The following is an 11,547-nucleotide window of genomic DNA, read 5'->3' as shown; positions in this document are numbered from 1 at the left end:
TTTTCCCCTTTGCCCCATTTCATTTTATTTTTTTTTCTTCTTTTTTCCTCACTTTTCCTTATTCTCTCCTTGTTGTTGTTGCTTCCAGGCTTCCCCTCCTTGCAGGCTGACGGACTGGCCACGCCGCCCCCCCCTCCACCCAAAAGCAAACCCTACGAGAGCAGCACCCCCAGGAGCTCAGCGGAGGTGAGGAGCTGGGAGCTGATGGGTTCTTGGGCAGCAGCTTCCCAGGCACCACTGGAGTTTTCCAAGCTGCTCTTGGGGTGCTGCTGCTTGAAACTTTTCTCATCCTTTCACTGCTTCACTCCCTGAAACCACAAAAGAAGGAAAAAAGGGGGTTTTTTTGCCTCAGGAGAAGGCAGTGGAGCGCAGTGCCTGGATTGTTGTTTTTTCCAAGTGGGAGTTGTGTTGTCCTTGGTCAGGAAAACGGTGTGTGGGGTGGGAAGAGAGGTGGAAAATAAACCAGCAGCAAAAGTTTCAAAAACACGATCAGCCTAAAGTAGAGCAATAATTTGGGCTGAACAAGAAGTGGGGGGGGGGGGGAAATTCACCATTTTCAGAGGTGATCAGCATCTCCTTCTAAGCCCCAGCTCAGAAGAATCTGATTTTTCAGCCACTGGTGACTTTGAAAAGGCTGTATTTAAATCCTGGCCTTTGTCTCAATTCCATGAAGTGATTTCCTTGTAGGAATTTCGAGTTTTCCCTTTTTCAGTGCTGCATCACTGATGTTTCTCATACACTTCGGTGTCTCCAGGCTGTCTGGAATCCCTGACACGCAAATATTGTGCCAGAATTGTTTCACCTGCCCCTGACATGAAGGGGTTGGTGATGCCAGACTAATTCCTTAGCAGTGGGAAGCAAAGAAAGGATCCTTCTGTGGCTGGGAGGGATGGTGCCTCCCCAAAACCTGTTAGGAATCCCCTTCTGCAACTGAAAGGGACGGGTGTCCTCCCCAGCCCAGCCTCCAGAGAGGATTTGGGGAGTACCTGAGTGAGATAAACTGGGATTTGTCCAAAAGGAATTTGAAGAGTGATCACACTTAACCACATCAGCAGCACAGAGAGACAAGGAAACAGCTCATCCCTTAATTCTGTGATGTGATGCTGGAGTAAAGCCTTGAATTATGGGATAAGGAGGAAGTTTTTCTCCTTTGCCCTTCATTTGGCTGGGATTGATGGTGTGGCTGCTGTGGTGCTGTGCCCAGCAGAGAGATCCCAGCTCCAGGGGTGCTGTGGGAGTCACTGGATCAAGAGGATTAATGAAAGAACCTCCTTCCCCAGAGTCCTGTAAGGAACTAATTACTGCCATGTCCTGGCCTGCAGCATCCCCTTGGCTGGCAGCCAGAGGGAAAGGGTTCACAGGGCTGTGAAGGGAGATTGGGAAGGATTTTCTGAAGGGTTTTGTTACTTGCACTTGTAAAGTTGGGTCTGTCTTCCTTTGGTTAAAACAGTCCTGAAATGTTGAGTTTTGGCTGAGAAGGGGGTCCTGAAATGTTGAGTTTTGGCTGGGGGAGTGGTGAACCACACAAGCTCCTGGCTCTCCTGGCCTTTCCCATCTCATTTATTTGCAGGATGCCCCTTAAAACAGGCAGAGACAACTTGAAAAACCCCATTAGTGCAGTTTTCTGCAAGAACAAGAAGCACCCTCCAAGCCCCTCTGCAGGCAGGCAGGACGTGCCTGGTTGAACTGGAACTGCCCTTGCTCCCATCGTAGGGTGTTGAGTTTTACCAGTCTGATTCTGAAGCATTTTACAGCCTCTTTGTGCATCATCCAGCCAGCAAGAGGAAAAAAAACTGAATTTTGAAACCTGGGAGGAAATGGGCTTGTTGCCATTTTACTGATCACCAAAAAGAGGAATAAATGCTAAAGTTGGGCTGCAGGCAGAAGCAATTAAAGTCTATCCTAAGCATATTTTAGCAACTAAAACATTTCAGCTTCTGTTATCTCCTGGGGATCTGTCCTTGTTTGCCCCATCACATGGAGCTGAGGCTGGATTTGAAGATTTGCTCCTCAAAGAACCATCAGGACCTTTTGGATTTCTCATTTGGTGAAACAGAACGCCTTCTGCTTGCCAGCAATGGTTTATTTTTCTGTGTGTTTCCATCTCCTCAGGTTGCTCCGCCGCTGCCCAGCAGACGTGAGGCCAAACCTCCCCCTCCACCCCCAAAAACCAGGAAATCCAGCGTGGTGTCCTCGGAGCAGGGGCTGCAGTGAGGATTTGGGGTCCCAGCAATGCCCAGCGTGCAGTGGCTGCTTTATTTCCACGGACCCTGCAGCCTGGTGATCTCCCCTGCCATCCCAGCGCTTCCCATGGAGCTGTGTCTTGGGAAATGCCACAAAGGAACTTCGCTGGGGCTGGATTCCCTCCCCTCTGCCTGTGCAGTACTGACACACTAATCCAGACGTCTCCCTGCTGGAATTCTTCTCTGTCCTGCTCTTGTCTGTCCCGAGTCGCTTCCCTGCTGCAATCCCAGCAGCTCCTTCCCAGTGTAACTGGGAATCCCGGGGTGCTCTCACTGGTGGTACCCCCCCAGGGCGCTGGGGTTTCCTGCCTGGGTCAGGCTCTCTGCTCAGCTCGTGCCTGGTTTGGTGCAAGATCTCATTTTGTGCTTTTTAGTGGGGTGGAGAAAATCTCTGCTGTGAATGTTGGAGATGACAGAGGCTGCACGGGTACCAGGGCTGGACTGGTGCTACCTGCACGGGTACCAGGGCTGGACTGGTGCTACCTGCACTGGTACCAGGGCTTTACTGGTACCCCCTGCACTGGTACCAGGGCTGGACTGGTACCAGTTCCATAAACAGCCTGTGGCCTGTTTATTTATCATCAATACTGATGAAGATTTTGCTTTCTCTTCCAGGAAATAATTCTGTTAATTCTGTCATTTTGCTTCTGATTATCTTGTAGAAGTTGGGAAGAGGCACTGAAACCCTGCAGAGGGTGTTGCTCAGAGCAGGAAATACAGTTATTGTTGGGCTGGGGGGTTGCAGGCCTTTATTGTGCTCCCCTGACTGAAATGGGTCTCTGACCTTACTGAAAACCCAAAGTTTGTTAAATCTAATGAGAAGTTTCCTCAGCAAAGGCTTTTTCAGGGAAAGCCAAACCCAGCCCAACAAAAAGCACCCCCAGGAGGGTTTTTTTCAGACTGAAGTTGTCATTTTCTTTTGTCCTTCCCTATTCTTTTGACACCAGTGTGACTCCAGGAGCTGCTGTGCTTCCTGCCCAGCTCTGGAGACAGATTGCCCTCATCCCAGAGTCATCCCAGATTCCCATCACCTCCAGGTTGGAGCCGCTTTGGAGGTGGCACTGCAGTCACATCCCATCCATCCCAGCCCGATGGCTGCACACACTTCCAGCTGTCTCCGGGCTGCTGCTTCTCAGGGGAAATCTTGGGAATCTTCCTGGACACCCTGGCCAGGCTCCCCCCTCTCTGGGGCGTTGTAGGATGTGTCAGCTCCTCGTTGTGTTCCTGGACACAAACACCGCTTGATTTGAAAACCGCTGGGGTTTTTGTCTTTGCATTTCCTGGCCGCTGCCCTCCGGCTCAGCCGAGCCCAGATCCCCGGAGCTGCTGGTGAACAGCAGCTTTTGTCTGGGTGAGAATTCCGCTTCAGGCAGAGCAGCAGGATGTGGTCTGAGTTGTCTGAAGGGCGTCTTAGCAGCACCTATTGCTAATTCAGTGCCTTCCATCCGCCTCTTGCCTCAGTGCTGGGCGCTTTTCAGAGCGGGTTGGGTTTCACTCCCTGTGTAAATCAGCAGGAACAGAGGAGGGATCCCAGGAATGGTTTCCCTGGTGAGGGCAAACAGACTGAGCTGCCAGGTTCAGGTGTTCTGGTTCCAAGTGACTTTGGAGTTCTCTTTTCCAGCCTTTTTGTTCTGCTTCAACAACCTTAACACGTGGAGGGACCTTGTGCATCCAGGTTTTTTCCTGGAGAACGGAACCACTCCATGCAAAAAGCCCTCACAGGAGGAGGCCTGGCCTTGGGAAGAATTTTTCAGCTGATCTTCATCCACCTTTTTGCTCTTTAACTCGGGGAGATTTGGCTCTGGCTGCATTTTTTGCAGTTCCAGACCAGGATTTTGAGCAGAATCCTTGGCATATCAGGGGTTAATTATCCCTCGCTTCCTTCCCTTCCTTAGATGGTGCCGGTGCCAGGGGTGAGAGCAGCTGCAGCTCTGCTCTGCCTGGAAACTGCTCCTCTCACCCTTAAACCTCCCCTGCGTGTGCTGCTCACCAGCTCAGGCTTCGCCTCTCCCTCCCTGTGCTGCCCAGTTGGGCACTGGGATGGGCGCCCTCTGAACTGGGAGCTGGGGAACAGCTGACACAGAAGAGTTCAGAACAAGGTTTTCTTCCCAAGGTATTTTGGGCATTTTCACTGGCAGATTTGCCCAAAAGGAATCTAAATTTGGTTCATTTTTTTCCCCCCTTTCTCAGCATTACTTATGTCCTAAAGCTTGCAAACTTGTCCCACCCCTTCCTGTGTCCCCAGACTGGTGTCCAGCACTCTCACCTGAGCATGGGCAGGGTTCTGTTCTGGCTGACAAAAGTTGGCATCGCTGGCTCAGAGGTGCAAGATGGAATTTCTGTTCTGTGCCCAGATGACTCTGGGTTTTGGGCCAGTTTTAGGGGAAAAAAATCACCCAAGTGTCAGATTTGACACATTTGAGTGTGGGAGTAAGAACAGGGCGTTTGACTGATGCTAAATCAATGGAATTAAGTGCCCACTCATCGGACAAATCCCACCACACCCCTGATTTTTTCAGTGTTTGCTTTTTGCTCGGGTACCTGCCTGACTTAAGCTGTGAGATTTAATTTTCAGAGACAATTTAAAGTGTCTCTGTTTCCTTTTTCAAACAAGAATCATCTCTTCAGGTTAATTAGGTGCTTTTGGAAATGTCTCTAATTGTTTCAGACTGGAGGGTTAAAAATGGGAATGGGACAGTCCGTAATGATGATCTCTGCACACCACAAATTGCAGCAATTTCTACCCAATTCATGGTTTTGATTAAAATCTCAGAGTTAAAACATCCACTCTGCAGAGGAGACAAAACCTAATCCCATTTCAGAGCCAGGCTGTTCAAAGCTGCTGTGAAATTTCGAGTCTTTGAGGATTTCATTTTTTCTCCTTTGGAGAAATGTGCTCAACACTTGTTTTCTGGAGCTTTTAATTAAGATTTGTCATGCTGTGATAAATTCCTTTAAAACTGCGACAGGCTCTAATCCACATCAGAGGCAGAGGGGAGCAGGCAGCTTTGCCTTTCAGTGGATTAGTGGATTAGGAAAGGACACAGATTCCAGGGAGAGCAGCTCTGTGATCTGCAGAGAGCTCCAGGATGGATGTGCAGAGGGTTTTTGGGAACCTGCATCCCAGAAACTCCCCCTGCCAGCCCAGTGTTTGCTCCAGAGTTACACTCAGTTGGACCTGCAGTGACAACACCTCAGATTTTCCTCTCCTTATTTATTTTTATCATTGTAAATGGAAATAATAAGCTTAAATCTGTAATTTAACTAATTTTTTATATAGTGAAAACATTCCTGACTTATCTCTGCTACCTTCTTTTGATTATTTTTATTTTTAATTAAAAACTTTATCCTGTTTTTACTGTTGCAGACCAAATTCTCTGGTGGATCAGGGTGAGCTTTCCCAAGGACTACAGCAGGGAGGAAAAATAAACAAATAATGTGATTTTATGGCTGTTCAAAAGCACGGGGTTCACCTGATTCTGCTCTCCAAACATTAATTAAAGCACCTTTAGGGCAGTGTGGGCACTAAAGGGGATACTCAAAGGTGGTTCACACCTTAACCTGTTTTTCAGGTCCCTGTGCTGCTGGTTGGTGTTTTCAGGCAGGGGTGGAAGCGCCTCAGCAGCTCCAGAGTCCACCCCAATCATTTCATTCATTGCTTCTCACTGTGCTACCCCACAGGTTTCATCACTGTAAGCCCTGGGCCGTGTTCCTTGTGAATTCAGGAGGAGTTGGGTGCTGTGGAAGGACTTTCTGTGTGTTCTGGGATCGTGGGTTGGTGGTTTCATTGCAAACCCACCTTTGCAGACTGCAAATACATTCTTTATTTTATTTTATTTTCCCCCTCTTTTTTTTACTCCTCTGCAACCGAATCAGTAAAAAATACAGCTTTAAAGTGGCTCTGGAGAGAGCAGGAGCTTTGGAAAGGGCTCTGCAGCTCTCTGGGCAGATGCCACGTGCATCACTAAGTCTGTAAAGCGAGGTGTACACATTTTCGTGGGTTTTTAAAATGTATTGACCGTTGTAAAGTTTGTAAATACATTTTTAAAATAAATGTAGTTTTTATGACTGAACCAGAAAAAAAGAGCAGTAAAAGTCTTTCTTCCATGGCCCACTGACGGACGGGGGAAGATAATCCCAAAAGTAAGTTTATTCTTACCTTTTATCAAAGTTTTCTTGCTGTTGTACCCAGAGGGGAGTGGGATGAGGCCCTGGCTTTGTCTGTTCATGTGGAACAAAAGTTGTAGCATCCAGATTGTCCCTGCAGGCCCCAAAGCAGGCCCTGCTCTGCTGCTCCCACCCCAGCTTGGGATGTGGCTGCTTTTACAGAAATCCCATCATCTACACAACCATTTTCCACTATTTTAATGCAGTTCCAGGGTATTTATTCACACATTGATCCAAGCAAAGACCATTTGAGGAGGAGTTGATTTTACACAAGTTTCGAAACCTCATTCTGGGTCTGTTGCTCCATTTGGCTCTGGGGTTAAACCTTCTTTGGGGTTAAACCTTCTTTCTTCTGCCTTCTGCCTCCACCAGCCTCTCCTGTAACCACACACCAAATGCTGGTTTCAAAGAGCAGAAATGGCTTTGAGGATGGAATTTTCAGGTGCTAAAACGCCACAGAGCTGAAGCCCTGGGGTGTTCTGGATGGAGATGAACTGGGTGAGTATCTGGGTGAAATCTGGGTTTTATTCCCTGAAGTGCCTCAGTGAGGGGGGGTTTTGTGCTCCCTCCCACCTTCCCCAGGAAATGATGATAATTGGAGTTTTTCCATGGGATGGAACATTTCCAGCCACTCCCCTTTCTTCCCTGCTTAATATTCCTGTAGCAACTCCAGGAATGTGCTAGGTGGGAAAAGCTGGGTGTGGAAAACGTGGTTTTTAGTGTCATTAAGCAGCAAGAAATCAGAAGTTTCTGGGCAAACCTCAGGATCTGGTGGGGTTCGGTCCTTTCAGCTCTGCAAAGTCAGGCCAAGTTTCCCTCTGTGAGCCAGAAGGAACTCATTTCAAATATCCTGGTGATTACTCTGGTGTGTTTTCCTGCCTAACATCATCTCTTGCAGTACAAAAAATACTTAAATACGGTAAATTACTGCTGCTGCCTTTCACTGTGCAGGCAGTGCTGCTGCAAGTTGTGGGCCACGACTCCACGTTCAGTACAAGCAGGATGAAAGATGAGCTAAAATCCTATTTATTTAGGTAGTTTCTGCATGAAAATCCAGTGGAATTCAGGCTCTGCCTTACTGGTGCTGAGTTCACGAGCCTTTTCCAGGCCTGGCTCCTCGGTGAGAGGCTGGAGAGCCTTTCAGGCACTCAAGAGCTTTGGGGTTTGGCTTCAACTTGAAGTCGAGATTGAGCTTTTGGGATGGCACAGGGACACTTCCCAGGAAGTGGGGCCATCTGGCCCCATCAAGGTGCTGCTGGGTTAATGAAAAAGCCCATTTTAGCCCGAGCAGGCTCATTCCGTGTCAGTTCACTCAGCTGTGAGGTCTCTGCTGTCACTGTGCTGCAGCAGCTCATGGAGATGCATTTCCCAGCCCGGGGGCCCTGGGAGCAGCAGCTTCCATCTGGCCCTGTCCTGCAGCGGGCAGGGACAGCCCCGGCTCGGCAGCTGCCCCTGCTCAGGGCTTGGTTTGGGTCAATTCAGAGAGGAAACACCACGGCTACACCAGGAGCTTTGGAATGATGGATCCCTGTCCTGGCAGTGTCCCAGGGAGGGATTGGGAATGGTGCAGGTGACAGGGAGGGACCGGTGCAGGTAATGTTGTCCAGTGGGAGTGTCCCTGTCCATGGGATGAGGTGGATTTTAGGTCCCTTCCAACCCAAACCATCCTGGGATTCCTTGATAAGGGCAGAGCCAGTATTTCCTCATGTGAACTGAGCTTCAATCCCTCTTCCTCCTCCTCCACCACTGTTCTCCCCCCCCCTCCCCAAATGTATTTTCTTTAAATTTTCCAATAGTGATGACAGAAAAACCACATTACTCACCATGGCTTCCTTCAGGTCCCTGATCCTGGAGTTCTGGTACGAGCCTGGGCACTCCCTCTGCTGTACCTCCCCTAATTCTGCCATCTCATTTGCAATCTGTGTTGGAAAAGTGACACAAGGAACTGATAGACCCGTCAGGAAAGGAGATTTGTCTGCCAAAAGCGACTCCACCCCACTTTTCCCCTACACAACTGAAATTCACCTTTTTCTCACAAACCCCGGGATGCTGGAATGAGGAGGAACTAGACATAGAGTACTGATCAGGAAAGAGGGGAAAACCACTGGTGGACAGAACCTTCCACATGTGCTTTGTCATTTAATTGCTGAGCATCCACCACGTGTGAATTGCCAAAATTTTAAGGGAGGTGGAGGAATTGTCATAAAATAACCCATCAGAATATTGGAATTTCGGGAGAGGGTGGAATCAGGCTTAACCTGGACCTCAGAGCTGCATCTCTCCCTTGGAGCTGGCTGCCCAAACCCTCTGGCTGCTGTTCTTTGTGCCAGGCTGACAAATGGCACCTCGCCCCTTATTTTCCAAATCCTACTTAAAACAATTGTTTATCCCCAGATCTGGGGGTGGCTGGTGGACAGACACGCAGACAGGTGTAGAGGGAAGCCTCTGCCACTTTTTGGCTGCATCTTTTCCAGGCCAGGGTTGTCTCCCAGCCCAGCACCCACCTCTTGGAATGGTCCCAGCAGGTCCCCGGTGCTCCTCTTCCCCCCTGGCTGGAGGCCGTAGGACCAGTGCTGAGCCAGGCACAGCCCCACACACAGCACACCCAGCAGGGCACTGGCCACGATCCTGCTGGACTTCTCCATCCTGGAGAGAGAAAACAGCCCCTTGCTGGTCATAAAGGCATCACAGCTCCGTCGGTACCGTGGAGAGGGAAGGAAACGCGGCATTTTCGGATCCCGGAACCGTGGAATGTGCTGAGCTGGAAGGGACCCACAAGGATTGTGGAATTCCAGCTCCTGGCCCTGCACAGACACCCCAAAATCCCACCTGAGCCTGCTCCAGTTCTGATCTGCACCTCCTGGGCGGGAGCCCCAGCTGGGTTTGCAGCCTGTCAAAGTGTGGAATAGCTCACTAGAAGGAGGTTGGACATCTCAGAAATCTGGATGAAGATCTGAATTAGGATTTCTGAGTTCCAGGCATGTGAGGACCTCAAAGGTTGCATTCCCTGGTGGTGTTTGGCAGATGTGTTCAGCTGGTTTCTGCTCTGATGTCCCTGCTCCTTAAAATCTGCCCTTTGCAGCCTCTTCTAATCCAAGGGGTTTTTTAACAGGAGCATCTGTAAGCCCTGGCTCAGTAAAAAGGCAGTGTGGGATGTTGTTCCAGCACGTTACCTGCTGCCTCAGAGAGGTTGTGCAGTAACTCCAGCTCTGCTCCTCTGGAAAATGTCCTGTAAATGTGCTCTCACCTCACTCTTTATAACCAAGAGCCCCAGTGCCTCCCCTTTCCCAGCAGGAGATTCCATCCAGTTCCCTCTCCCGGGCTGCACTTTGGGCGCTCCTGTTACAGAGACTGTCACGCAGCACCAGTAAAGCCCATAATTGGAACACCCCGGTGCAGCAATTAAATTCAGCTGTTTTCTCTAAGAGCCATAAAAGTAACAGCCTTGCTTTTAAGAGGTTGTAAATCCCACACTGGGATCCAGCTGATCCTGCTGGGAAATGCAGGAGCTTTTCTGTCAGTGACTTCTGGTTCCTTCAGAAAAAGTTCTTGGGTGTTTGAATTTGTTGAGGGTGTGAAATGGGTGAGGAATTGAGCTCAGTTTTTAAGAATCCTGGAATGGTTTGGGTGGGAAAGGACCTCAAATTCATCTATTCCCACCCCTGCCATGGGCAGGGACACCTTTCCCTATCCCAGGCTGCTCCAACCTGGCCTTGGACACTTCCAGGGATGGAGAATCCACGATCCAGGCAACATCTTTATGAGGCGTGAAGGAAAAACGCCTTTGGTGCTCAAACAGGAGCCTGTGATTGCACAAGTGCCCAGAGCAGTTTGAAACCCTCCCCCTCCTCATTTAAATCAAGGTGCTTTGGTGTTCTTTGCTCTGTAAAATGCCAGGTGGGATCAAACTGGACAAGTCTGTGATGGTGAATGTACTTTGCTGGCACGATGGAGTCTCTGGGGTGAATGGGATTCCCAAATCCTTTTTAGAAGGGCCTGGAGTGACAGGACAAGGGGGAATGGGTTAAACTGACAGAGAGGAGGGTTAGGTTGGGAAAGAATATGTAATATTGGGTTTATAGTAGGAATAATTCCTCCCCTGTGAGGGTGGGAGGGGCTGGGATGGAATTCCCAGAGCAGCTGTGGCTGCCCCTGGATCCCTGGAGGTGCCCAAGGCCAGGCTGGACGGGGCTTGGAGCACCCTGGGACAGTGGAAGGTGCTGGGGATGGAACTGATGGAAATGATCTTTAAGGCCTCTTCTAACCCAAACCGTTCCATGATTCCCTGTTTTTAAATCTTGAGAGTTTGTGCACTGCAGATTTATAAAGATTTATTTGCATGCAGCAGGTCAGTTCAGTAATTTTGACAGCAGAAATGGCGTTTTGGGGTTTTTTTACCAACCTGGCAGCTCCTCTGTCTTCTCTGCCCTGTTCCCTGTTCTCCAAACATCCTCTGCTCCGGCTCCCCCGACCTCTTGGAGCTTTAACAGATTAAAGTAATTCAGTAAGTCAGTAATTCCGGGAGGATTTGGTGACTCTTAGCAGAGTCATTCCTCCTGCCCCAACGCTCCTCCCACTCACGGCGAGGGCGGCCAGCACCGAGCTCTGATCAAGCTGTGAAAACAGCTGGGTTCAGGGGAGCAGTGCTCCTGTTCCTCTGGCGTGGGCACCAGGATTCACACAGGGATCCCTGTGTTTGGGGCTCCTTCCTTCCCTGGTGAGCCTTGCAAAGATGAGCATTATTCAAAGGTGAAAGATTTGGACATTTTTTAAAGAGCTTTGCCCAATAATTGCACCTCATTAACCACCACTTAACCCGGCTCTAATGATCTGCCCTGAACAGCTCTGAACTTTTTCTCCACAGGTTTCTGGTGCAGCCACAGGAACTGGACTTTTCTGATCTTTGGGTCCCTTCCAGCTCAGGATATTCCATGATTCTCTGATTATTCTGCCTCCAGCTATTTTATTAATATGAAGGGTAGAGACAAAAAAGCTGAGAAGTCTTGGAGAGAAATGACAAACCAAAAAAAATTCCACGCAAATTCTCCCAGTTAATGGCTCAGAACACTGCAGGAACCCCCACAGCACATTTGTTTTTCCAGCCACTATTTTATGCTTAAAACCAAAAAAATTCTTG

The 11,547-nt window shown here is 49.2% G+C and overlaps 2 protein-coding genes across 5 annotated transcripts in view; one reads left to right on the top strand and one right to left on the bottom strand.

The window, feature by feature from the left end:
* The window catches only part of DOCK5 (dedicator of cytokinesis 5), a 72,510-nt gene extending 66,194 nt beyond the window's left edge, over positions 1–6,316 (top strand). For both annotated transcript variants that reach the window (XM_042024776.1, XM_042024775.1), the window contains 2 exons: positions 89–186; positions 2,113–6,316. In XM_042024776.1, coding sequence (XP_041880710.1) covers positions 89–186; positions 2,113–2,214 — 200 coding nt within the window. In that variant the 3' untranslated portion in view covers positions 2,215–6,316. The remainder of the gene's footprint in view (positions 1–88; positions 187–2,112) is intronic.
* On the bottom strand, positions 180–11,522 carry GNRH1 (gonadotropin releasing hormone 1). Of its 3 annotated transcripts, none has more exons than XM_042024785.1 (4): positions 9,584–9,790; positions 8,915–9,056; positions 8,234–8,329; positions 180–308 (listed from the first exon to the last, which is right to left on the bottom strand). In XM_042024785.1, the coding sequence occupies exons 2-4, from the start codon at positions 9,053–9,055 to the stop codon at positions 294–296; spliced, it is 252 nt and encodes an 83-aa protein (XP_041880719.1). In that variant the 5' UTR covers position 9,056; positions 9,584–9,790; the 3' UTR covers positions 180–293. The 3 variants fall into 3 exon arrangements, with proteins under 3 accessions (XP_041880719.1, XP_041880718.1, XP_041880715.1); XM_042024784.1 differs by lacking the exons at positions 180–308; positions 9,584–9,790 and adding exons at positions 6,612–6,788; positions 10,813–11,522; XM_042024781.1 differs by lacking the exon at positions 180–308 and adding an exon at positions 6,612–6,788 and having other exon boundaries at positions 9,584–9,767.
* Between the last annotated feature and the right edge of the window lie 25 nt (positions 11,523–11,547).

This window comes from Corvus kubaryi, unplaced genomic scaffold (assembly GCF_017639235.1).
Source record: "Corvus kubaryi isolate FWS band 111438036 unplaced genomic scaffold, C.kubaryi_AGA036_p1.0 37265, whole genome shotgun sequence".
Lineage (NCBI taxonomy): Eukaryota > Metazoa > Chordata > Aves > Passeriformes > Corvidae > Corvus > Corvus kubaryi.
Note: the sequence above shows the minus strand (reverse complement) of the source record. Positions and strands in the feature narration are given on the sequence as shown.

What these genes read in the sequence shown, in the direction of transcription:
- GNRH1 (XM_042024784.1), bottom strand. Translation starts at nt 9,055, where the DNA reads ATGGAGAAGTCCAGCAGGATCGTGGCCAGTGCCCTGCTGGGTGTGCTG. An exon ending in TGCTGGGACCATTCCAAGAG is followed by an intron (nt 8,330 to 8,914) that starts GTGGGTGCTGGG and finishes TTTCCAACACAG; the next exon opens with ATTGCAAATGAGATGGCAGA. An exon ending in GGGACCTGAAGGAAGCCATG is followed by an intron (nt 6,789 to 8,233) that starts GTGAGTAATGTG and finishes GTGTGGTTACAG; the next exon opens with GAGAGGCTGGTGGAGGCAGA.